This window comes from Podarcis gaigeae (assembly GCF_964106915.1).
Source record: "Podarcis gaigeae genome assembly, chromosome: 4".
Classification (NCBI taxonomy): Eukaryota; Metazoa; Chordata; class Lepidosauria; order Squamata; family Lacertidae; genus Podarcis; species Podarcis gaigeae.
The window spans coordinates 105288748-105315172 of record NC_139677.1 but is presented as its reverse complement, the minus strand read 5'-3'; the positions used below and the strand labels follow the sequence as shown (position 1 = coordinate 105315172).

The 26425-nt window shown below is 47.2% G+C and overlaps 1 protein-coding gene across 1 annotated transcript in view; it reads right to left on the bottom strand.

The window, feature by feature from the left end:
* The window catches only part of LOC310842827 (uncharacterized protein), a gene marked incomplete at its 5' end in the record, with an annotated part of 28232 nt that extends 14662 nt beyond the window's left edge, over positions 1 to 13570 (bottom strand). The window contains one exon of the mRNA XM_083734967.1: positions 12612 to 13570. Within this exon, the coding sequence (XP_083591093.1) occupies positions 12612 to 13570 (959 nt within the window). The remainder of the gene's footprint in view (positions 1 to 12611) is intronic.
* Positions 13571 to 26425: the final 12855 nt, after the last annotated feature.

The following is a 26425-nucleotide window of genomic DNA, read 5'->3' as shown; positions in this document are numbered from 1 at the left end:
GCAGTCCATTCTGTACTGAGCACCGGATGTTAGCTCAGAGTGTGTCATATGACCTGTACAGGATGTACATGGGTGGAGTTTGAGTTTCTCTCTGTTTGTTGAAGAGAGCAGACATCTTTTACTGTATGACTGCTAAAGACAGGAATAAAAGCATGTAGTTACATTTCTGTCTGTGTCTGATTCCCCTCCCTGGGGATATGCAGGGAGCAGGGAGGAGGAGAAGCAGTTGGTGTGTTTTTCTCACAGCCTGAGGAAAATCGCCGGAACGGACCTCGTATGTTCTTCCTGCCGGGAGTCGCCGGAGGGAGGTCTAAGGAATTCAGCCGGTGCCTGAACAGATAGGCACATACCTCTGACCGGGCTAGAATTCCAACAAAAACAACTGACTTACAAGTTACTTACAAAAGATACATAAATGTGATATGCTGTAGAATGCCCTGTTTACCTCAGACGGTTGTTGTGTGGATAAAACTGGGAGAGGGAGAGCTATATATTTCACTTTGAGCTTCCTGGAGGAGGAGGGGGAAAATGGGATATAAATGTAATGGCTGTTAGGCTTTTCCTCAATAAAAATGGAAACTGTTCTTGAGGTACGTTGTAATCTGTGCTTGACTTTATAACCCTTCAGTGTTTTAATCTGCCTGCTGTTCCAAGTTTTTTACCTGCTTCATTCTACCATTAGAGTGTCATGGAATTCTAGTCAATATACCGTTCCAGAGCAGAACTCCAATGTATAGTTAGCAGAGTAAAAACTTAAACACGTTGCAGGATCCCCCCAAAATAGACCAGAGACAATTTCATCCAGCAGAGCTTTACTGCTACTGAAGGCAGATGAGCATAATGGTCACAAATCCAAAACCTTCAGGACTGGAACTGTCCATAAGAAATCCAGTTGCAGCAGACTTAACTTAAACTTACAATAACTTATAATAAGAATAAAACCTTAACACTAAGCATACTATGTACAGAGCACCACACTGGAAGGAAGAAGAAGAAGAGTTGGATTTGATATCCCGCTTTATCACTACCCGAAGGAGTCTCAAAGCAGCTCACATTCTCCTTTCCCTTCCTCCCCCACAACAAACACTCTGTGAGGTGAGTGGGGCTGAGAGACTTCAGAGAAGTGTGACTGGCCCAAGGTCACCCAGCAGCTGCAGGTGGAGGAGCAGGGAAGCGAACCCCGTTCACCAGATTACGAGACTACCGCTCTTAACAACTACACCACACTGGTAGAGAAAGAAAGAGAAAGTGAAATCCAGGCTCCTTCTGACCTCTTATTATAGTCAGCATGACCTTGAGAGAAAGAGATAACAGAACCAGTTTAAACCAGCTGTACTCAGCGTCTCTGAAGAAATAACCCAAACAACACATGAACCTTCTGCTTGCTTCTTTCACACAGAAAAACATCCAGAAACCTCTTGAATGAATTAGAATAGGAAAGATCTCTACACATCAGATCAATACTTTCTGCCCTAAGAAATGCAAACTGACCTAGAGGTTTTTTCCCAGGTGGGGCAGACTGCCCTTAGAGGTCTGTCCCGCAGGCCTGTTCTAAGCTCAATAACTGACTTAGTGAGGAAGATTCTCAAAAACATTAGCCACGTCTCCTTCCCCTCTTCCCTCGTCCTTTCCTCAAAGAGAGCCATTGTCATGAAAACACCACCATTTCATGAACCTCTTACCAAAAAAAAAAAAAAAAGAGTCAGGCTTTGCTTTTGCAGCTCAACTCCCTCTCAAGGGACCTAAGACCCCACAATGTCCGCTGTCGGTCAGAGGAAGCGAATAGAATTGACAACCAGGGAAAGGGAAACAGCTACTTAAGCCCAGTCTTTCTTAATCTGTTGCTATAGACTCTCCCTCCCTCCAGCAGCAGAAAGAAGAGCCTTGAGCAAAGCGGGGAGCAACTTTTAAAATCTCAGAAAGGGTCCAGCCTTGGTCCTTTCAGTATGACCACCCACCCAAAACGTATTGAGAACATCACAAAATGTCATGGAAGGGGGAATTGTTCAGTGAAAGTGGAGCATGTGTGATGCCATGATTTCCAAACTTGTCCATCAGGATACTTTGTGAATTGCCTGTCTTGATCCGCCATTCCTATTCAGACACGTTTTATTTACTTCTCCAGGCATTTTGACTACCCGTCTCCTCCTCCCTCCCAGATCTGTTCTTCATGTTCTTCTCCAAATTCCACTCTTTGATAAGCCTTGGGGCTCTTCTTTTGATAAGCAACCCCTGCAACCAGTTACAGACCCCTGACACACTCGCAGCCCCTTGGGGGTTTTCCCAGTTTCCTGGCTACGTGACTTCGGAGATGGCTGCTAGGGTGAGATATGGGCCAAACACTGTTCCCCTGTCCACCTTTTGGTTTACTGTATCATTTGATGTGAGCTTGTTAACAGAGAAATCTGAGGGCTCCCTTGGACAAATAAACAAGGACACCAGCCAGGAAGACCAGAGCAAAACAGCAGCCAGTAGGCTTGGTCTTGATTGAAGACTGTGGCGACAGGACTCCCACCTGCCACAAGGTGGAACAAGATGGAAGCCCTGAACAAAAACATTTATTAGCTACTAATCCCCCATGCTACACCCCTAAGACTACATCATGACTACATCATTGACACATCACAAAGAGGAGGGGTTCAGGGAGGAGTTGTGGTGGTAACCTGAGTGTCTTGTCACCTGTCCGGTTCCTCCTTTCCCCCTCCCCATGATTACATTCCTGAGGACAAAGAGGAGTTCACTGTTTCCTGCCCCCAGAGGGAAGGGCTGGTCACTGTCCTTTGTTTCAGTCCGTACTGAATCCACTTCCATATACAGGTCCTTTGTGAGTGTAATGATCTTCTGTCTAGGACCATCAAGGTTGGAATGCCAACTGGGTAGGGCTCGCTGCGGACGTGTTGGTTGCCTTGTGTCAAGTCTCCCCCCTTTGATAGTCCTTCCCTCATGGTGTAAAATAAAATAAAAGTGGAATGGTACATATCCAATGCATGGCTGATTTGTGTGAGTGTGTGTGTGTCATGTTTGTACAAACTGAATGATGGGGGGGGGGTGTTTCCTGCAACAAGCTTTATCCATAAAACAGACAAAACAATCTCAGCCTTCTGCTGCTTCTTGAAACTTCTTCTCAATTCTTCTCCGTTTCTGGAACAAACGATTCTCTCACACACACAGAGAATATCCAACAGTTTCGCATTTGGTGCTGTTTGCACCGTTCCTCCTGGGACCCTGGAGGACTCTGAATGCTCCCAGTGCTGGCTGGGAAGCAGAACTGAGATGGGGGAAGCCCTCAAATCCATCTGCACCACAGCACGGCTGGGCAGCCAGGCTGACCTGCACATGGCTGTTGCAGCAATGAGGCCACCATGCTTTACAGGGTGCAGGAGATGCTCCAGAGGGTGCAGGAGATGCTGCTGGTCTCCTCCCACCCCACAGATCCAGGGCCTGAATCAGGGGTGTGGTGGGGGCATCAGCAACACATCTTGCCTGGAGGCCCATATTTTGTTATTACTGTATGTTGTAATTCTGCTAGTTTGACTTATGATAGAATTGTTTAGTTGTTTATGGGTCCTGTTGATACCATTTTGTAATTTTTGTATATAGTTTTTCTCTGTTTCTTTTTATTGCTTTATACCCCACTCTGGCACCTTGCCAACAAAGGTCCGTATAGTTAAAGCCATGGTTTTCCCAGTAGTGATGTATGGAAGGGAGAGCTGGACCATAAAGAAGGCTGATCGCCGAAGAATGAATGCTTTTGAATTATGCTGCAGGAGGAGACTCTTGAGAGTCCCATGGACTGCAAGAAGATCAAACGTATCCATTCTTAAGGAAATCAGCCTTGAGTGCTCACTGGAAGGACTGATCGTGAAGCGGAGACTCCAAGACTTTGGCCACCTCATGAGAAGAGAAGACTCCCTGGAAAAGACCCTGATGTTGGGAAAGATGGAGGGCACAAGGAGAAGGGGACGACAGAGGACGAGATGGTGGGACAGTGTTCTCGAAGCTACCAGCATGAGTCTGACCAAACTGCGGGAGGCAGTGGAAGACAGGAGGGCCTGGGGTGCTCTGGTCCAGGGGATCACGAAGAGTCGGACACGACTAAACGACTAAACAACAACAACCCCACTCTGGGATTGAAAACATTCAGTAATGAGTGGGCTATAAATACTGCTATTAAAAAAAAACCAGGACAGAAAGTGGTGTGGTCCCCAGGTGCTTCTTCTCCCTCACACCACAGCAAATCCTTTCTCCTTGCTCCCCTCCCTGAAGAGGATGAGTTTGGGGATCGACCAGGTAATAAATACCCTTATAGCGCCTCAGCTGAATGCATTGGCTTTGCACGCAGGTGATGCATTCCTGGAGCCGGACAAAAAATCAGGTCACTGCTGCAATCTGTGTGCTAGTCCTAGAGAATGCTCAGATGACCTCATGCAACTCAGCTGTTGCCACCTAGTATCAGAAGACACACCTCAGGAATAGGGAAAGAGCTGTTGGGGATCAGAACTGCAGGTAAACAAGACAGGGAGACACACAGCAAATTCAGCTGAGTGTCTGTTTATCCTCTGTGCTCCTGACAAGACAAGAGTGTTCAGCCCTTGTGGCTTTCCTGGAGTTCATATAAAGAGAGGAGGGAAATGCAATTTTCGTGATGGGATCTTCTTGGCATGGCTCCCTATTGCCAGTTGCAAGCAGAGAACAAGGCCTCCTTTGCAGTTATGCCTTCACCTGATCTGGATCTGACTCAGGTAGGTCTGGCATTAAAGAGCAGCTTACAGATAATAATAATAATAATAATAATAATAATAATAATAATAATAATACATATTATTTATACCCCGCCCTCCCCGGCCAGAGCTGGGCTCAGGGCGGCTAACACCAATAAAATTACAGTAAAAACATAATGGGGGGGACCAATTTAAAATACAGGTTAAAATGCAATTTGAAACGCAGCCTCATTTTAAAGTAGCTGATAAATCAAGACCATAAGGGGAGGGAAACATAAGGGTCAGACTGAGTCCAAACCAAAGGCCATGCGGAACAGCTCTGTCTTTCAGGCCCTGCAGAAAGATGTCATGTCCCGCAGGGCCCTGGTCTCCCGTGACAGAGCATTCCACCAGGTCGAGGAAAGTTCTGAAAAGGCCCTGGCCCTAGTTGAGATGAGCTATATGACCTTCAAATGCACATAGGGATATGCCTAATTCAAGCTCAGTGGATGAGGAAGCTCACCAAAGAGTAAGCTGAGCAGTCACTGAAATAGAGAAGTCCTCTTGTGGAACAGAAGTTGGTTAAGTTGCTGGAAGCAAAGAGTAGGATTGAATGGACAGAGAGAAGTAGAAAATGGAGTCCCTCTTTAATTAGTACTGGGACCTGTGCTTCCTAACTTGTTCATAAATGGTCCAGAGTTGGGAGTGAGCAGTGAGGTGCTCAACTTTGCTGATGATAATACATTATTCAGAGTTGTTAAAACAGAATGAGATTGCCATGAGCTCCAAAAGAACCTCTCCAAACTGAGTGAATGGGCAGTAAAATGGCAAATGCAGTTCAATGTAAATAAGTGTAAATATTGGTGCATATTGCAGCAAAAGAAAAAGAAAGAAAGAAACCCTTAATTTCGCTTTTGTGCTCATGTGGTCTGAACTGGAGGTGACAGGCCAGGAGAGAGACCTTGAGGTCATAGAAGATATCTCAAGGAAGAGGTAGACACAATGGATGATGGCTCTGAAAAAGGCAGATTCCATGCTAGGGATCACTAGGAAAGGCATTCAAAATGAAGCTGTCGGCGTCATATTGCTGTTACAAAAATATATGGTGTGGCTGCATTTGGAATACTGTGTACAGTTTTGGCCACCTCACCTCAAAAAGGATATTGTAGAGTTGAGAAAGGTTCAATAAAAGGTAGCCAAAATAATCAAGGGGGTAGAGTGACTCGCCCTGTGAAGAATGGTTGCAGCATTTGGGACTTTTTAGTATAGAGAAAAGGCAAGCAAGAGCCAACATGATAGAAGTTTATAAAATTATGCATTGCCTGGAGAAAGTGGATAAAGAAAAGCTTTTCTCCCTCAATCATAGCACCAGAACTTGTGGACACCCAAGGAAGCTGAAGGTTGGAAGATTCAGGATAGAGAAAAGAAGGGATTTCTTCACGCAGCAAAGAGTTAAACAATGGAACTCACTCCCACCGGAGGCCACAAACGTGGATGGCTTTAAAAGAGAATTTGATGAATTCATGGAGGATAAGACCATTAACGGCTACCAGGAGGGAAGAGGGCTGCTTGCTGGTTTCTAATTGGGGCAACTAGTCAGCCACTGTGAGAACAAGATGTTGGGCTAGTTGGGCCACTGGCCTGATCCTGTAGGCTCTTCTTATGTTCCAGATGTGCTGGCTTTCAATTCCCACCATCCCCAGCCAGCATGGGCATCTGAAGGGCACCAGGTTGGGGGATACTGGTGTATTTGTTTGAAGGTGCTCGAGTTCCACTCACTGATTGACTTGTGTACCGGTGAGTGAAGCGGAACTACTAGGGCTGTCCTAGAACTCAGCCCCAGCCAGCAAGAGAGAGAAGGTGTCAGTAGGAAACCTTCTGCAGGGAAAGAGGAGAAAACAGCGTTGCTTCCCTTTTGTGAAGCCAACCTTAAACGCAAATTCTCTTTCTTGGGATTTCATTTTTCGTTAAACTGGAACACCACGCTCAGCTTCATGGATCCAGGCAAGTTCAACTCCAGCTCCTCTGCCTTCTTCTTAGTTGGCATCCCTGGGCTAGAAAGTGCCCACTCCTGGATGGGCGCCCTCTTCTGCTCAATGTACTTGATGGCGCTTGCAGGAAACTGCGTCCTCCTCCTGACAATCCTCCTGGCTCACACCTTGCAGCACCCCATGTTCTACTTCCTGGCCATGTTGGCAATGATTGACCTGGTCATGGCCACAACTGTGGTCCCCAAGATGCTTGGCATCTTCTGGATGGGCTCTCAAGCGATTGGCTTTGATGCGTGCTTCACCCAGATGTTCCTCATCCACGCCACCACAGCTGTGGAGTCAGGAGTCTTGCTGGCCATGGCCTTTGACCGGTACGTCGCCATCTGCCACCCGCTAAGATATGAGACTATCTTGACATCCCAAAGGGTCGTGCAGATAGGGCTGGCCATTCTGGCAAGAGGGGTCCTCTTCATGGTGCCTTTGACCTGGATGTTGAGGCGTCTGCCATACTGTGCTTCCAAAGTGATATCTCATTCCTACTGCGAGCACATGGTGGTCATGAAATTGGCCTGTGCAGATTATTCTGCAAGCAGCACCTACAACTTGGTGGGGACCACCCTCATTGTGGGGACCGACACAGCCTTCATCGCCTTGTCTTACAGGCTGATTCTCAGGGTTGTGGGGAAACTTGCCGAGAAAACCGAGCGGCTCAAGTCCTTCAGCACCTGCAGCTCCCACATCTGTGTGATGCTGCTCTACTATCTCCCGGGTTTGGCCTCCATTTACATCCAGTGCTTTCCCCAGGCGGTGCCACCACACGTGCAGGTCCTGCTGGCTGATCTGTATCTCAGCCTCCCTCCCATGCTGAACCCCGTCATTTACAGCATCCGGACAAAGCAGGTGCGTGAGGCTCTGTGCAAAGTATTTTCCTTCTTCAAGGGTCCTCTTGGATGAGCAAGAGGATGGAGCAAGAGAAGATTTTTCCAAAGGAGGAAAAAATATTTTTCGTTGACAGGCTGAACTCTTTCTCCCTCTGCTCATCAACCCCTCTGCCCTTCCCCCCACATTAACTCTCTAGAGCTTCCCCTTCCCATGCCATGGGACTATGGAGATTGCTTTTCACCACCATCATTTCTGAAGCGGTTTCTCTCTTTTGTTCTGCAGTTCTGCTTCGCACCCAATTTCACCACCACCCACATGCCCATGTGTCTTCCCCGCTCCTTTTGTGCAACCCACCCTGCATGCAAACTACACGCCTCCATGGTGTAGTGGTTAAGAGCGGTAGTCTCGTAATCTGGGGGACCGGGTTCGCGTCTCTGCTCCTCCACATGCAGCTGCTGGGTGACCTTGGGCCAGTCACACTTCTCTGAAGTCACTCAGCCCCACTCACCTCACAGAGTGTTTGTTGTGGGGGAGGAAGGGAAAGGAGAATGTTAGCTGCTTTGAAACTCGTTTGGGTAGTGATAAAGCGGGATATCAAATCTAAACTCTTCTTCTTCCTCCTCCTCCTCCCTTTGCACTTGTTGCAGCTGCTAAGCACCCTTTTCACTTTCTACCAAAGCCGGCCTAATACATGTTGGTACCTGAGGCAAACTACGAAATCATGTCACCACCCCTGCCAGGGATGACGGTTGAGCGAACATCTACAGTCTTCTCTTTCTTTGGCGATCACTCGTAGCCAAGTAATATTGTCCTCCATGAACACGGTTTTAACAGTGAGTCCATAAGTGACTGGAGGCCAATTCTGGATCCACAAGTCCTTCCACAGTGGGGACATTGGTTTCTGGGCAGGAGTTGATCACAGTGAGGGTTTGCCAAGCGTGCTTTCCTCTATTACGTTTCTCTCTTTCGTCCTGAGTTTGAGCGTCTCCAAAGCCCATGACACCTTTGGTAAAGGCTGTTCTCCAACTGGGGCACTCGCAAGCCAGTGTTTCCCAGTTGTCAGTGTTTATACTACATTTTTTTAGATTTGCCTTGAGACAGTCTTTGAACTTCTTTTGTTGACCACCAGCATTACATTTTTGAAGAAGAAGAAGAAAAACATCTACAGTACATCAGGAAGAAGGGGGGAATAAAGATCTACACTGGGAACAAGGGTGGGAGGAGACCAGCAGAGCCTCCTATTTGCCAAGATATCACTGTAGACTCAGCATGGGATGCTGCCAAGGAGACGACGGATCTGGCTTCCAAGGAGTGTGGTGCAGCTGTCACTGTCGCTGTGGCGGCAACAGCAGGCAGTGCTTTCCTTGGAGGCCAGATCTGCTGTCCCGTGGATTCTGCCACCTGAGGCAGTCACCTCACCTTGCCTCATGGGAGGGATGGCCCTGCATTCCACCCAGCTATGATGCCAACATCCCTGCCTGTCCTTCATCCCTTGCATGCCCCTGCTTTCACAACTGGGGGTGCCTCCTAATCCCTCCTATTTTGAAACCCCCTCTGCACCCCCATTTTCACCTTCACCCCTTTCCCCCTCTGCTCTCCTCCTTGCTTTCTCTATCTCTCCCTTGCACAGGGAATATTGCAGATATTAAGACTGTGCAGCTAGAAGACGAAGAAGAAGAAGAAGAAGAAGAAGAAGAAGAAGAGGAGGAGGAGGAAGAGGAGGAGGAGGAGGAGGAGGAGGAGGAGTTTGGATTTGATATCCTGCTTTAACACTACCCAAAGGAGTCTCAAAGCGGCTAACATTCTCCTTGCCCTTCCTCCCCCACAACAAACACTCTGTGAGGTGAGTGGGGCTGAGAGACTTCAGAGAAGCGTGACTGGCCCAAGGTCACCCAGCAGCTGCATGTGGAGGAGCGGGGAAGCGAACCCGGTTCACCAGATTACGAGTCTACCGCTCTTAACCACTGCACCACGCTGGCTCTCTTGAAGCGACTGGAAGCACAAAAACTGACTGCTTTTGGAATAAAGCATTAGATTGTTCAAAGCTTTACTTGCAGAACTTTCTTCAGAACAAACACATCAGAAATGCATCCAAAGCATTCTATACAATATCTGGTGCTGTCCAGCACAGGCCCAGCATCTTAGAAATAACAGACAATTCCAAACAGACCTAGAATCCAAGGTCTCTCTCTCTCCTTAGAACCTCCCTTTGGCCTGGAGCTGTTTTCTCTTTCTCTTATTATCAAACCCATCAAGGAGCTCAGAGAGCTCTTCTGTCTTTTCTTTTGCTTCAGTGACGTCTTCCAGTTAAACCCTTCCAGCAATACACACAGGCATTCTTCATTTCAGTGTCTATTAAGAAATTCTACTCACCAGTGATTACTCCCCACTTCTCCTCCCTCCAGTTGTCCTACCCTGTTTACACACACAGATTCCATCATCACCCCCTTCACCCCCTGTGAACAGACAATGAGCATCTCCTCTACAGTACATTTATTATTCAGGAACTACAGAGATGAAGATAAATGGTCTTCCCAAAATTAAGGTTTACGTCCTCTTCAATTCAAACTTATCTCACCAGGGCTTTTTCTCAGCCAGAACTTGCCAGAACTCAGTTCTGGCACCTCTCAGATGGGCACCATTGCCATTAAAAGAGAACAAGAGAAGCATTCATGTTGAGTTTCAGCCCCTCTTTTTATAGAAAAATAGCACTGTAGCTCACAAAACACAACAGTAAGCTAGGAGGAACTGCAGATATAGGGCGGTATACAAATTTAATAAATAATGATAACAATAAATAATAAAACAACAGTTCAAAAGACTCAGGTGTGATATTATTCACTAAGTAAATAAGCTCCATCCCCTATGATTGACTATACTTTATTGTCAAATGTCTTTTTTTTTTTGTCCGAATTAAAACATTAATCCAGATGCAAAAGAGAGAGGGGGGACACAGGAAGGAAGGAAGGAAGGAAGGAAGGAAGGAAGGAAGGAAGGAAGGAAGGAAGGAAGGAAGGAAATAAAAGAGAAGGGGGGGAGAGAGAAAGTTAAGAAGCTACACTTAAACTATGCTTCCAATGGTTAGTGAGCTCACAGCTCCAGCAGGGCCCCCCTCTTTGCTCCTCAACAATCTCAAGGATCAACCTTGAGATGCTGAGAGATGCTGTTGCCTTGCTGGCCCAGGATTCTGAAGAGGAGAGCTTATGTTTCTCAGAAGGCGATAGGTGTTCCCCAATAGCGGTCTCCGAAGATGACCAAAGCCTGTGGGCAGATGGAGGTTGCAGTAGAGGCCTCCTTCAGCTCTCTGGATCCCAAACAGATACAGAAAGGCACAGGCTTTGTTCATCAGCTCACCAGAGGTCAAGTGCAACAAACCTGATTCCTTATTCCTTGGAATCAGCAACCTGTTTAATGAGCATCTAGCCTGATTTGTTTGCAGGGAGCTTAGACAATGACCAGGGCCGGCTCAAGCATGAAGCAGTTGCCTCAGGCAACAAATTCTGAGGGGCAGAAAGTGGCTACAAATGTGTGCCATGTGGTCTGCCCTGCAGCCCCTAAGCTAGCCTGTTACTCTTGGGGTCAGTGAAGGACTCTGTCCTATTCCAGTGGTCAAGGAAGAGTGGAATTTGCTGCCAAGGAGTGTGGTGGAGTCTCCTTCTTTGGAGGTCTTTAAGCAGAGGCTTGACAACCATATGTCAGGAGTGCTCTGATGGTGTTTCCTGCTTGGCAGGGGGTTGGACTCGATGGCCCTTGTGGTCTCTTCCAACTCTATGATTCTATGATTCTAACTACTACTCTGGTCCAATTTTGTGCACAGAATAGGCAATGCATCTTCTTGTCCTTTGTGTTGAGCAGCAATATTGCTTGGACCGCTCCTGGTGATGGCAGATATTCAATGAACATTCAATGGGACTTAAATGGCTCAGGACCGCAATACCTCAAGGACCGCCTTTCTCCATATGATGCTCTTCTTCATGTGCCTCCTCTGTGAGACGTCCGGTGGGTGGCAACACAAGAACAGGGCAAGTTCTCACCTGGTGCCTTCATTGCATATCTTTAGGCAACAGACAAAAACATTTCTTATTAGTCATGTCTTTGGCTGGTTAACATTATATGGCTTCCTAAATGTGTTTGTGGACTTTAGAAAAAATTGCAAACAGATGCGGAAGTGTGGAGAGCTGAATTTTACATTGAAAAGATGAGAAAGTGAGAGAAACCAGTGTTGCCCATCTATACCTGCAAGTGATTTAGATAAAAGACTCTCTGCATTGAGCTAATTGAGTGGTTCCCATGGCCTTCTGATTGATGCTGTTCAATTCATGTTTCAGCCAAAGAAAGAGGGGAATAAACCTCACATAAGGAGCAATTGTGAGGCTCACTCAAGACCACCTCTGGACCACAACAGCATCTTGGCCAGCCTCCTCCGGATCTCTCTTGTCTGGACGGCATACACAAGGGAAGGCAGGGAACATTTATTGCAGATATTAATATTGCACAGTTTGAAGCAACTGGATGCATAACAACCGACTCCTTTGGAATGAAGCGTTGCCCAGATTCATTAGAGCGTTCAAACCTTTGCTTGCAGAACTTTCTTCAAAACAGAACAGAAACATCAAAGATACATCCAAATATTTCAATACAATATATTGTGCAGGTCCAGCACAGGTTCATCTTCTTAGAAATAAAATAAACCTGATCTAAGGTTAAACACTCATGTGTTAGCCAGCAGAAAACAGCAATTGTTAACTATCAATCCATCAAGTAGCTCAGAGACCATTTCTTGCTGTTCTTTAGCTTCAGTGGAATCTCCCACTTAAACCCTTTCAGCAAAACACATAAGCATTCTTCATTTCAGTGCCAATTAAGCAATTATACTTAACACCAATAATGTGAGTCAGCCTTTTATATTCTATGACTGGTTCTTAGTATATGCAAGTGGTATTGGTAAGAGACTCCCCCTCTAGAGCTAGTTCAGAAACTCCACAGATGAGCTTTCTCCTTGCATTTGATTTGAGCCACGAATCACCCTGAGGCTCACATCAGGCCTTTAGCTCGTCTCCGGGACCAAGACAGCATCTTAGCCAGTTTCCCTTGGATCTCTTTTGTCCGGATGGCATACACAATGGGATTCAAGACGGGAGGGAAGATGAGATAGAAGTTGGCCAGGAGGATGTGAGCTGCAGGAGCCACATTGTGCCCAAACCGGTGAGTCAAAGATGAAACTGCTATGGGGATATAAAAGGCCAAGATGGCGGTGATGTGTGAGGTGCAAGTGCTGAAGGTCTTAAGACGGGCCTCCGTGGTGGACAAGCTCATCACCGCCCGGAAGATGAGGACGTAGGACACCCCGATACACAGGGAGTCAACAATGAGGACCAGGAAGCCAATGGCCATGCCATAGATGTTGCTGATGGAGATGTCCTCGCAGGAGAGCATCACCACAGCCATGTGCTCACAGTAGGAGTGTGCAATGATGTTGGTGTGGTAGTAGGTGTATCGATGGGCAAGAAGAGGCAGTGGAGCGATGTATAGGAAGCCCCGCAGAGCAGCGGCCAGCCCGATCTTGGCCACCACCGAGTGGGTCAGGATGGTCCTGTGCCTCAGCGGGGTGCATATGGCCACGTAGCGGTCAAAGGCCATCGCCAGGAAGATCCCAGATTCAATGGTGGCAAAAGAGTGGATGACAAACATCTGGAGGAGGCAGGAGTGGAAGGCAATGTCCTTGTTGCCCAACCAGAAGATGCTGAGCAGCTTGGGCATGGTGGAAGAGGAGAGGACCAAGTCGATGACGGCCAGCATGGAGAGGAAGAGGTACATGGGCTCGTGGAGGTTGGGCTCGGCCCGGATGATGAAGAGGATGGTGCAGTTGCCCACCACGGCCATGGCGTACATGGAGCAGAAAGGGATGGAGATCCAGACATGGGCAGCTTCCAGCTGAGGGATGCCCGTGAGGGAGAAGGTGGACGGGCTGATGCAGGCATTGTAGAAGGCCGGCATCTTACCAATGCACCACGGGAGGGACCATCACCCCATGCGACTGGAAACAAATCAGGGGAGAAGTCCTATTATTGTACTTAATGCATTTTTTCTTTGAAGACCCTGAAATTTCAGGTGTCCCCTCAAGAGCAGAGGAGGTCAGGCTGCTAATGTTCTGTGGAACAACTGGACCTGCTGAGATGTGGGAGGTACCCACTATTTGTAGTATTCTAGAAGCAACTGAAGGCATAAAATCCCAGAATTGTAGAGTTGGGAGAGACCCCAAGGATCATCTAGTCCAACCCTCTGCAATGCAGGAATCTCAGCAAAAGCATCCATGACAGGTGGCCACCCAACCTCTGCTTAAAAACCTCCAAGGAAGGAGAATTCACCAACTTACAAAACGTTTCCCTGGTGTTTGCAAGCTTTTCAATGGAATCATAGAACTGTAACATTGGAGGGACCCCAAGGTCCCTTCCCCCTGGTTTGGAGGGAGGGGGGATTTGAAAGGGGATTTCAGGAGCACCCATAGCTGAAGATAAAATCTGCTTTCCTTCATAAACTGTTTTCACAAATGCAAGTTTGTACATAACCCAAATATACCATGAACGACATGGGAGAAGGCCTTCTCTATGGTGGCATATCCCATTTAGGGAATGCCCTGCCAGTTACAGGGTGTTCATGTGCAGAGTGAGTGCCAAAATGTGTGTTCTGTAGGCTGTTGATCCAACAGTTTATTTTATCTGCTCTTGTTTTCTTGAATTGCTGCATTTGTGAATGCCTGGCATGGTTTTAAACTGTTTGTGGTGCCCTTGCAAGGGAGGACTGCTTAGAATTATTCAAGTAAATAAATAAATAAAGCAACCTGGAATGAACAGAAGAATGGGCAGGGAACAGAGCAATGGAAGAGTTTCTTCACGGCTGAGTTTACCTGCAGCCTCACTCTTGTCCTGGAAAGAGCATCATCTCAAGTGCTGGTCCAGAGGGTCTTCTGAACCCAGATTGTGTGGAAAAAGGGGAGCCACTTTGCCCTGTGGCGGCTGAGACTTTGCGAGCAGAAAGCCATGGGAAGTCTGAGAGGAGAAGAAGGAGGAGGAGCAGGAGGAGGAGCAGGAGGAGGAGGAGGAGGAGGAGGAGGAGAAGGAGAAGGAGAAGGAGAAGGAGAAGGAGAAGGAGAAGGAGAAGGAGGAGAAGGAGAATAAAGCATTAATGGATGACCATCTGCCATGGGTGCTTTAGCTGTGACTCCTACATTTCAGAGGCTTGGACTAAATGGCCCTTGAAGCCCCTTCCAACTCTATAATTCTATTATTCTATGACTGAGTCAGTTGCAAGTTCCCCACCCAAGAAGAGAAGAAGAGTTTGGATTTGATATCCCGCTTTATCACTACCCGAAGGAGTCTCAAAGCGGCTCACAATCTCCTTTCCCTTCCTTCCCACAATAAACACTCTGTGAGGTGAGTGGGGCTGAGAGACTTCAGAGAAGTGTGACTGGCCCAAGGTCACCCAGCAGCTGCAGGTGGAGGAGCAGGGAAGCGAACCCAGTTCTCCAGGTTACGAGTCCACTGCTCTTAACCACTACACCACACTGGTACAATCACTACAATCTTTTTCAAGAAATCGCCTGGTTCTGGAGATCTTGAATAGTTACTTTCAGACAGACATTGGCCTGGATCAGCCAATGATCTCACCCAAAAATTTATGAATATCTATCTATCATCTATCTATCTATCATCTATCTATCTATCATCTATCTATCTATCTATCTATCTATCTATCTATCTATCTATCTATCATCTATCTATCTATCTATCTATCTATCTATCTATCTATCTATCTATCTCTATATCTATCATCTATCTATCAGCTATCTATCATCTATCTATCTATCTATCTATCTATCTATCTATCTATCTATCATCTATCATCTATCATCTATCTATCATCTATCTATCATCTATCTATCATCTATCTATCATCTATCTATCTATCTATCTATCTATCTATCTATCTATCTATCATCTATCTATCTATCTATCTATCTATCTATCTATCTATCTATCATCTATCTATCTATAGATATCACACCCAGAACCCAAATTCTCTAAGCCTGAGCAACTCCCTGCAGCAAGCTGTCTTCCAGGGCTGTTCTGCCTGGGGGCAAACATCTCTCACCAGCTTTCCTGCCCCAGATGCACCACGGCTACCAAGTTCTGAGCTGCAATAAAATTTCAGGGACTCCAGAGCAGTTTTAAAGTGTTTGGAAGTGCTGTATGAAACACTGCTTTCTGCTGTCAGAAACAATCCCTGATTGGTTCACCACTGCAGATTCAAATGCTTCATTCTATGGAGCGTAGTAGCTATTTTTTTAAAAAATGCAGCAAGCATAACCCAATACATTTTGGACCTCCCAACTGGTTCAAAGTACTCATTACCAGTCAGGTTATTTGGGCAGAAGCAGAAAACCCAACCAGAACCTCTCCTCCTCTCTGACAGTAAAAAAAAAAAATACAGTAATAATAAATCAAATAGCTAACCAGTTCTTGCCTTACTGAGACCCAAAATCCTACTTCCTGTGGAAGCTGCCTCACAACAGGGCTGTTCTGAGGTTCAACTTACCAAATTATTGAGCCAGCAATGGTTCTTCCTAAGCAAATGCTGACTTTGGCCATTTGGTGAGGTATTTGTGCTGCATATTTTGGAGACCTTGAGGGATCTCCCAACCCAACTGGGGCCTGGGATAATTAAGTGGCTCTTTGGCTGCCAAACCTCAAAGCACCAAGCAAGGACTACAAATATTGAAAATGGAAAGCCTTTGTAAAAACTGTATTCTTTATTTTGGCTATCTGCCTTTCAGGCAGGACGCGGGTGGCTCTGTGGGTTAAACCACAGAGCGTAGGACTTGCCAATCAGAAGGTCGGCGGTTCGAATCCCTGCAACGGGGTGAGCTCCCATTGCTTGGTCCCTGCTCCTGCCAACCTAGCAGTTCGAAAGCACATCAAAGTGCAAGTAGATAAATAGGTACCACTCCAGCGGGAAAGTAAACGGCGTTTCCGTGCACTGCTCCAGTTCTCCAGAAGCAGCTTAGTCATGCTGGCCACATGACCCGGGAGCTGTACACTGGCTCCCTCAGCCAGTAAAGCGAGATGAGTGCCACAACCCCAGAGTCTTTACCTCTTTACAAGTCCACCACTTTTCCAACACTCATTAGATCTTGTCCTATATATTCTGGCAAGCTTTGATATATACATCATTTTCATCACTTTTTCTTTAAGTGCACTACATGCAGTAAAATTGATACCTTCATTCCACAGCCTTTCCCAAGATTCTAACTGAATGTTATATCCAAAATCTTTAGCCCATTGTATCCTCACCCCTTTAACCTCTTCATCTTTGGTATGCCATTCCAATAATAATTTGTACATGCCTTGGGCAGAGCTAATATCCCATTGTTGTCCCATAAAATTCTCCATTGCTCCATTGAAAGAGCTTCCAGAGCTATGGAGCATCCCTGAGGGTTCATGGCTGAACTTGGGCCTCACCCTTTCGCAAATAGATGACCCACCCAGAAGATAATCATGCTGGACCATGTTAATAATGCTTCTGAATCCCAGCTGCTGGAGGCCGCAGGAGGGCAGAGGGCTCTTGTGCCCAAATCCTGCTGGAGGGCTTCCCTTGGGGACACCTGGTTGGCCATTGTGAGAAGGGGATGCTGAACCAGGTGGTCCAGTGGCCTGAGCCAGCCATCTTTGCTAAGTATAATTGTTTAATTCACACTGAAATGGAGAAAAATGTGTCTTGCTAACATTCAGGTTTTTCCCATGGCAGCATACTGAGCTTTAACCGGTTGATAATTAACTGTGAATGTGCTCTGCTGTAATGCTGAATCTCTGAACATGTCAGGAAGGTATTTGATTGCAAATCTCCATCCTGGAATGGTGGTGGCTGTAGTCTTTGTTCTCAGGCTCAGGACCGCAATGCCTCAAAGACTGCCTCTTCCCATATAGAATCATAGAATCATATAGTTGGAGGAGACCCCAAGGGCCATCGAGTCCAACCCCCTGCCAAGCAGGAAACACCATCAGAGCACTCCTGACATATGGTTGTCAAGCCTCTGCTTAAAGACCTCCAAAGAAGGAGACTCCACCACACTCCTTGGCAGCAAATTCCACTGTCAAACAGCTCTTACTGTCAGGAAGTTCTTCCTAATGTTTAGGTGGAATCTTCTTTCTTGTAGTTTAGATCCATTGCTCCATGTCCGCTTCTCTGGAGCAGCAGAAAACAACCTTTCTCCCTCCTCTATGTGACATCCTTTTATATATTTGAACATGGCTATCATATCACCCCTTAACCTCCTCTTCTCCAGGCTAAACATGCCCAGCTCCCTTAGCCGTTCTTCATAAGGCATCGTTTCCAGGCCTTTGACCATTTTGGTTGCCCTCCTCTGGACACGTTCCAGTTTGTCAGTGCCCTTCTATGAACCTACCCAGAACCTGAGATCATCTTCCTAGGCCCTCCTTCATGGGCCTCCTCCTCGAGAGGTCCACAGGGTGGCAACACGAGAACGGGGCCTTTTCTGCAGTGGCTCCCCGTCTGTGGAATGCTCTCCCCAGGGAAGTTTGCCTGGCACCTTCATTATACACCTTTAGGCACTAGGCAAAAACGTTCCTCTTTAACCAGTCCTTTGGTTGATTTGATTGACATCCTATGTCCTTTTAAAATGTGCTTTTGGGGAGGGGGCTATTGGGTTGCAGTTATTTTATTATGTATTTTGTGGTTTTATATCTTGATTTTATCCTGTGAATCGCCCTGAGACCTCCAGATTTTGTTGGGAAACATCCTAGGGTGTTCCTGCAGCCGCCGCTGTCCAAGAGTCCTCCAGTATGCGCAGCTCTGGAAAAGGCATTTCCCTTCTTCTCCAGTGCGCTCAGCGACATATACCAAATGGTATATGCACACTAATCTTCTAGCATTACACAGCAAGAAGCGTGAGACATCGTAGAGCTAATGTATGTATTTATTTACACACTATGTAAATACAAAGAATTATGGCGTCCTCTCTCATCAGCTCTGAGAGAGAACAGCACGATGGTGAATTAAATTAAAAGACGCCTGCTTCTTGGGAGAAAAGCAATGACAAACCTAGACAGCATCTTAAAAAGCAGAGACATCACCTTGCCAACAAAGGTACGTATAGTAAAAGCTATGGTTTTCCCAGTAGTGATATGTATGGAAGTGAGAGCTGGACCATAAAGAAGGCTGACCGCCAAAGAATGGATGCTTTTGAATTCTGGTGCTGGAGGAGACTCTAGAGAGTCCCATGGACTGCAAGAAGATCAAACCTCTCCATTCTGAAGGAAATAAGCCCTGAGTGCTCACTGGAAGGGCAGATCCTGAAGCTGAGGCTCCAAGACTTTGGCCACCTCATGAGAAGAGAAGACTCCCTGGAAAAGACCCTGATGCTGGGAAAGATGGAGGGCACAAGGAGAAGGGGACAACAGAGGACGAGATGGTGGGACAGTGTTCTCGAAGCTACCAGCATGAGTTTGACCAAACTGTGGGAGGCAGTGGAAGACAGGAGTGCCTGGCGTGCTCTGGTCCGTGGGGTCACAAAGAGTCGGACACGACTAAACAACAAGAAGTTGATTTCAGTTTATTCTCCATGAGGATGCCTTGGGCATCGTCACTCTTCTCAGCCTCAGTTCCTCAGCTGTAAAATGGGAGCATTTGCTCACTTTCCCTTACCCCAAGCCTCCTGTCTCAATTTATTATCCTCCCCTTTTGGGTCTCTCCCCCCAGTGGTGGAGCTTCATGCTCTGGCACGGGGGGGGGGGGCTGGCACACATCCTGGGGGCACGCCACCGGGATCACGCTGCCCCCGCACTCCTCTTCCTCCGCCAGTGTCTCTCCCCCCCCCCCCCAGTGTGGGCATCAGTCTTCATCAACCTGGGGTCCTCCAGATGTTTGGGACTACAACTTCCATCAGCCCCCATCTGAACCGCTGTCTGGTGTTGGGGGCAGGGAGGAGATGGGAGATTAATCTGGAGAGCAACAAATAAACAAAGGTGGATTTAGCCTGTAGGATGCTTGAGGCCAGGTGAGGGGGGGTCACCTGTGCTACTCTTTCAAGCCGCCAACAGGACATCTAGGCCGTTGTGCCAGTAACAGCAAGAAGAATCACTCTGACTTTATTGAATTGTATTAATCGCTGTGATGAAGTTGTTGCAGCTGTTTACTCTACTTATACAGTGGTACTTCAGGTTAAGAACTTAATTCATTCTGGAGGTCCTTTCTTGACCTGAAACTTTTCTTAACCTGAAGCACCACTTTAGCTAATGGCGCCTCCTCCTGCTGCTGCTGCGCCGCCAGAGCATGATTTCTGTTCTCATCCTGAAGCAAAGTTCTTAACCTGAGGTACTAGCAGAGTCTGTAACCTGAAGTGGGTTAGCGGAGTCTGTAACCTGAAGTGTATGTAACCTGAGGTACCACTGTATACGCTGCTGTGTTTTGATATTATAGCGACTGCAATGCCTGTTTGTTTTTTAATGCTATTGTGATTATCACAAGCCACTTTGAGCTTGACATTTGTTGCTGGGAAAGCATATCAAATCAAATGAAAGCTGCAGAGTTTTGCAGTCAGGGCAGTCAGCAATTTGGTCTTGCAGAGGACCCCTCATGATTTCAGTCCAGCCTGTGTCTTTGTGAAAACCCCTGTTGTTGATTTTCAAGCTCTTCTTGTCAGCGAAAAAGGGGGAAAACAGGTAAAGGAGCTTCTCCTGCTTCTCTTGTCTGCGGAAAGGGCTCCATCGTGTGGGAGGAAACCAGGCTGCAAGCTGCCCACCTCCACCTGAGGTTGGAAGAGGCACTAGGGATCCCCTGTCCTCCTTGCCTTGGCCCTCTGCCCACAAGGGGGAAAATCACGCCTGCAATTAGCAAAGGCCTTTAGGGGCTGCCTCTCTCACTTTTCTGAACCACTTTGGAAAACTTTCTGTGCCCTGCACGGAAAGGAGCAGCCTGCATGGCTTTTATTTTTTGCCAAAAGAGCTCACTTCTTGTTCGTGTCTTTTCTTAGCATTCTTATTCTGGTGCGTGTATATTTTTAGCTTTCTGCAGAAAAGTCGTAACTCGCTGCTCTTGTTTTCCACATAGCAGCCATCTGGGGACCTGCTGCCTGCCAGCCAACCTTTGGGAACAGGGGGTCAGATGCTATCTCCCCAGACCCACCTGCTCCCGAGGCCGACATGTTTGTCCACTTGCCGTTAATTGGGTCCCAGAGGAGACAGGATCCTTCCTTTGTTTACCAGCGATGCTTAATAGCTCCAGCCTCATTAGTGCCGGCCGGACTCGGCCACTAGAGAGCAGAGAACAGCGGCCAAGTAATTAAGCCCTGGGCACGACAACTCATTTGCGAGCTTGTCGGCTTTAGGAACTTTTAATGTGACCTTTGGGCACCGAAAGGAACTTTTGCAGAGACGACAGTTGCAAAGGCCTCCTCTCATGATAGCAGAGAATGAAGCAAGGATCTTGTTGTAAAAACCCAGCACCTCTCTCCCTCTCCACCCAGCAATCTCTGTCATTTTCTTAAGTTAAAAACTTTATTGTAAATTTCAAAAGCAATTACCAATTATTCTGGTCTTGTCGGGACTAATATTTATTATTATTCATTTATTGAATTTATGTACCGCCCTATACCTGGAGGTCTCAGGGCGATTTACATAAAAAGATCACAGTATATAAAATAAAAATAAAAGCAATAACCCAATAATACACACACCCCAAAAAACAGCCACGTTTTAAAAGGGTATGGGAGGCTGATCAGGTCCACTAAAGGCCTGGTTAAAAAGGAATGTTTTTGCCTGTCTCCTAAAGGCGTGTACAGTGGTACCTCAGGTTAAGAACTTAATTCGTTCCAGAGGTCCGTTCTTAACCTGAAACTGTTCTTAACCTGAAGCACCACTTTAGCTAATGGGGCCTCCCGCTGCCACCACACGATTTCTGTTCCCATCCTGAAGCAAAGTTCTTAACCCGAGGTACTATTTCTGGGTTAGTGGAGTCTGTAACCTGAAGCGGATGTAACCCGAGGTACCACTGTAGAGTCAAACCTCAGGTTACAGCCACTTCAGGCTGCGTTTTTTCGGATTGCGGACCACCGAAACCTGGAAGTACCAGAACGGGTTACTTCCGGGTTTCGGCGGTTGCGCATGCGCAGAAGCCCCGAATCGCAACCCGCGCATGCACAGACGCAGGTTGCGAACGCTGCGGGTTGTGAACATGCATCCCACACGGTTCACGTTCGCAACCCGAGTGTCCACTGTAATGACTATAAAACCAGGGTGGGGGGAGAGATGGGGATGCCAGAGGGGTGCAAATCACTAAGAGGAACATCTACCAGTCTGTGCTCCTAGCCCCGCCCCCCGTACCAACCCCATAAATGCTGCCACCTCAATCCTGTCTGCATTTACTTGGAAGTAAGTCCCATTCATAGTGACCAGCACCCCACTGCTGTCCCTGCTTCCGCTGCCCCACAACCTCCCCCACTGACCACCCACCCACTGCTGCTTCGTCTTCTGCTGGCCAGGGAAGCCCCAGCGCACTTATGGTATTGGGCAGAGGTCAGCAAACTTACTGCGCCTCGGGCCAGTGTTTCCAGTGCTGATCGCACAGCGGGCCGGAGGGCGGGGGAGTGGGTGCCCATAAGCGTGCGCACTTCCGGGTCGGAGGATCACCGGAAATAGCTTGTGCGCATGTGCACGGGCCTCCTCCAACCCGGATGTGCACCGCAAAGAATGCTTGTGCATGTGCACATGCTATTTCCGGTGCTCCTCCGACCCGGAAGTGGGCAGCCGTGCAGTGCAGCGCCAGTAACAGCGAGCAGTGGCAGTGGGCGGTGGGGGTCGCCGCAGGCTGGATAAATGAGTCCCTCGGGACTTATCCAGCCCGTGGGCCTTAGTTTGGGGACCCCTGGTATTGGGGCTAAAAGGAGGAGGAAGAAGAGGGTGACAAGTCCAGGAGAGCGGAGGCAAAGGCACCAGATTCCCAAGAACAGGGGGGGGGGGCTGGTGGCACACGGCATGTGACATCACGCACACAACATCCTGACGTTATGCGCATGGCTTCAAGAAGTGGGAGGAGCTGGGGGTGGAGCCAAACATGGCAGCAGCGTGGCTTCAATGACTGTGGCTCCTCTTGCTGCCGCTACCGACCTGGGGCTGCTTCCCGCCTTGTTGTTGTTGTTATTAATTGAATTTATATACTTCCCTATACCCAGAGGTCTCAGGGCGATTCAGGAGGAAAAGGAGGAGACATCTGGGGGCCACACTCGGCTGTGCTTGGCCTCTTCCACCACTTTTGGACATTGAGGGTCAGCCCCTCTCCCCAAAAATATTGGGGGGCAAAAGAGCTTGGTCCCTAGGAGACGACACCCCCTGGCAAGAGGTGGACTTCTAGGGGCCTGGATCTGTTGTCCCTTCCTGCCGCACGAGGCAGCTGCTCCATCATGCCTCATTTGCGGCCGGCCCTGTTGTGAGGTAGTGGGTGGCCCAGTGAGCCTCATGGCCAAGTGGGGATTTGAAGGCTGGTCAGCCCAGCGCTCTAGCCATTGTACCACCACTGCCTCGGGTGGCATCCTAGGTTGCAGCCGTGCCCCAGGGGTTCAGGTTGAGCTGGAGAAAAAAAAACAACCTGGAGAACTGTAAGATTGGAAGGAGGCTCAAAACACAGATCTGCCATCCCTCTCACCCACAATACGTAGCAAATACCACAGCAAGGAACCACAGGCAGATCATGCATACGCCAGTATTGTGCCCTGTATCAAATCAGATTTCAAGGCACTGTGCAACTTCCGCAGTAATAGAATAAAGTGCTGTGTTTTATTTCATTGGAGAGATTTGTAAGCCACCCTGTTTCCAAAAGGGATATTATTATTATTATTATTATTATTATTATTATTATTATTATTATTTATTATTTATACCCTGCCCATGTGGCTGGGTTTCCCCATCCACTCTGGGCGGCTTCCAACTAAACACTAAAATACAATAACCTATTAAACATTAAAAGCTTCCCTAAACAGGGCTGCCTCCAGATGTCTTCTAAAAGTCCGGTAGTTATTTTCCTCTTTGACATCCTTTGCAGCATACAAGAGACATAAAAGAATTAGTTACACCAAGCCCACTACAATTAGACAACCACCTTCTTGGAGCAAAAAAACTCTAAAAGGGAAACTGAGGCCATGTAATTTATTTCAGAAAAATTATACACTGCTCGGTTGTTAAAACCTCAGAGCAGTCTACTATAATAACACAGTTCAGATGACGCAGGAATTTAATTTTAAGTCTGGACACTTCTGTTCCAGAAAGAGGCAAGTAAGATTTTAAGGAGGAATAATTAAGGTTATAGATCTCTGTTTCTGCCTCCCTTGCAGCTATTGGACTCACAAACTCAAACAAATTAAACCACAGCGCCACCTAGTGGGTTTTGGAAAAAACAGCAGTTGTTTTTGAAAATTTGCAGAAACCAGGTACCTTACATGGAATTGTTAACTTTTGAAACCTAAACTGGATACCAGAACAAACACACAATATGAGCACGCTTGTCCGTGTAAAAAATAAAACACAAAGTTTAAACAAATATGCAACACAAAATCAATCCCATCGTGTCTGTGTGTGTGTGTGTGTGTGTGTGTGTGTGCATGCACATTTATTAATGCAGAGGGAAAATTTAAAATACTACACAAAATTAAAACAATTACAAATGCAACAAAATATTAACTCGTGTGTGTGTGTGTGTGTGTGTGTGTGTGTGTGTGTGTTTGTTTATAGGCTTTAGCTAGTTATTAAGAGCCTTTACAGTATATTTATAGGCTTTAGCTATTTATTATGACTTCAGTGTTGGACGGCCATCTGTTCTGGATACTTTATTTAGCTGTTTCAGCAGCAATATCGTAAAAGCCCATTTTTGTAAGCTTGCGAATTGAAGCTGAACTTCAAAAATAAAACATTTAATTTTTTAATAAAAAACTTCCCTATACAGGATTGCCTTCAGGCGGCTCGGGGGTCGGATAACTCCATACCCTCCAACATTTCTCCAGTGAAAACAGGAATGTCCTAAGGAAAAGTGGGACATTCTGGGATAAAATCAGAAACCAGGATGGCTCCTCTAAATCAGGGACATCCCTGGAAAATAGGGTCTGTTGTCTCAAAGTCACATTTCCTCACTCGTTCAAAAGTGAACGGTTAAATGTTGCAATTGACCCTGAGACGGGACCAGATTCTACAACCCACGTAGTGTTTCTTGGAGGTTTAGTCATTCTTTTAAATGTAGATTGGACGCTCGGGTTGTGAACGTGATCCCTGTGGGATGCACTTTTGCAACCCGCAGTGTTTGCAACCCGCAGCTGCATGACTGTGCACGCAGCTGCGGGTTGCAATTCAGCACTTCTGCACATGCAAAAAGCGCGATTTAGCGCTCCTGCACATGTGCAACCACCAAAACCTGGAAGTAACCTGTTCCGATACTTCCAGGTTTTGGCGGTCCGTAACCCAAAAAAAACCGCAACCTGAAGTGTCTGCAACCCAAGGTGTGACTGTATTGCATTTCTCTCCCTCCTTTTCAAGGAGCTCAAGAAGGCATGCATAGTTTTTCACCTCCTTATTTAACCTCCACAACACTAGCCCTGTGAGGCAGGCCAGGCTGAGAGTGAGTGGCTGGTCCCCAAGACTTAGCCCAGCAAAGGCTTTGTGGCAGAGTGGGTGATCCGAACCCCGGTCTCTCCCGGGCCCTCTAACCAGTGTACCGTACTGCTTTGCCATGCAGAAAAGGCAGAGGTGTGCGACCACACGGCAAACTTGGGACTCTAAAGGAAAGTTTTCTCTCTGTCCCTCCACAGGTCCGAAGAGCAACTTCAGGTCTGAAGGGAAAGGCGTTTTGCTTTGCGGAAAATTGGCCCCGCGGGGAGGCAGGTGGCAATTGTTACAACAGGGCAGCTAATTGAGCCGTCTGCGAACAGGCAGGGGCCGTGGGGCCGCATAGGCCGGGGAGAATCAAGGCCGCTGCAGCCCCCAGACTCTGCCACTGTTATTGTCCAGCTCGTTAAGGCTAATTGCACTCAGCGGTCTTGGCTGCACCCGCAGGGAGGTGCGAAAGGACAGCGGAGATAAACAGAAGCAACTTTAGAAACTTCTAACTTTGTCCACTTTCGGATTCCAGTAACTGAAAATGAACGGCAGGCCGGAAAATAGACCCCCCTGCTGGTGCTGGGAATGTCAAGGGTCCCACGATTCCTGCAGGTGGGAGGGAAGGACAGCGCTGTGGCCATTTCGGGTTGTGTTGTTGCAGGAATTTATGTATAGGTTTTTTGGGGGGTTGCCCCTCCAGCAGATATCATGCACATGCAGCCCACTACCAAAATCAGCACAATCACTTTTGTGACTTTTGTGATTTGTCCCCACAAAACACTTCATCACAGTTTCTTCAAAGGGCCTCTGCTGCACAATACCAAATGTAAGAATTCACTGATAAATGTACCTATGTATTGGCTCACTGGGAAAACTTCAGAAATTCATATTGTTGCAGGGAACCCCCCCCCCCCCAATCATTCAGTTTGTACAAACTTCACACACACTCACACTCACACACTACATACGCTATACTTCTGTTATAAATTCATAGAAAAGCAACCATACATCCGATTTGCACTATTCCACTTTTATTTTACTCCATGAAGGAAGGACTACAAAATGGGGAAGGTTTGATACAGGCCACCATAATCCCTTGAGCATACCAGCACATCCACAGGAGCCCTGCCCAGTTGCTATGCCAATCCTGATGGTCCTAGACAGAAGACAATCAAGATCACAAAGAACTTGCATATGGGAG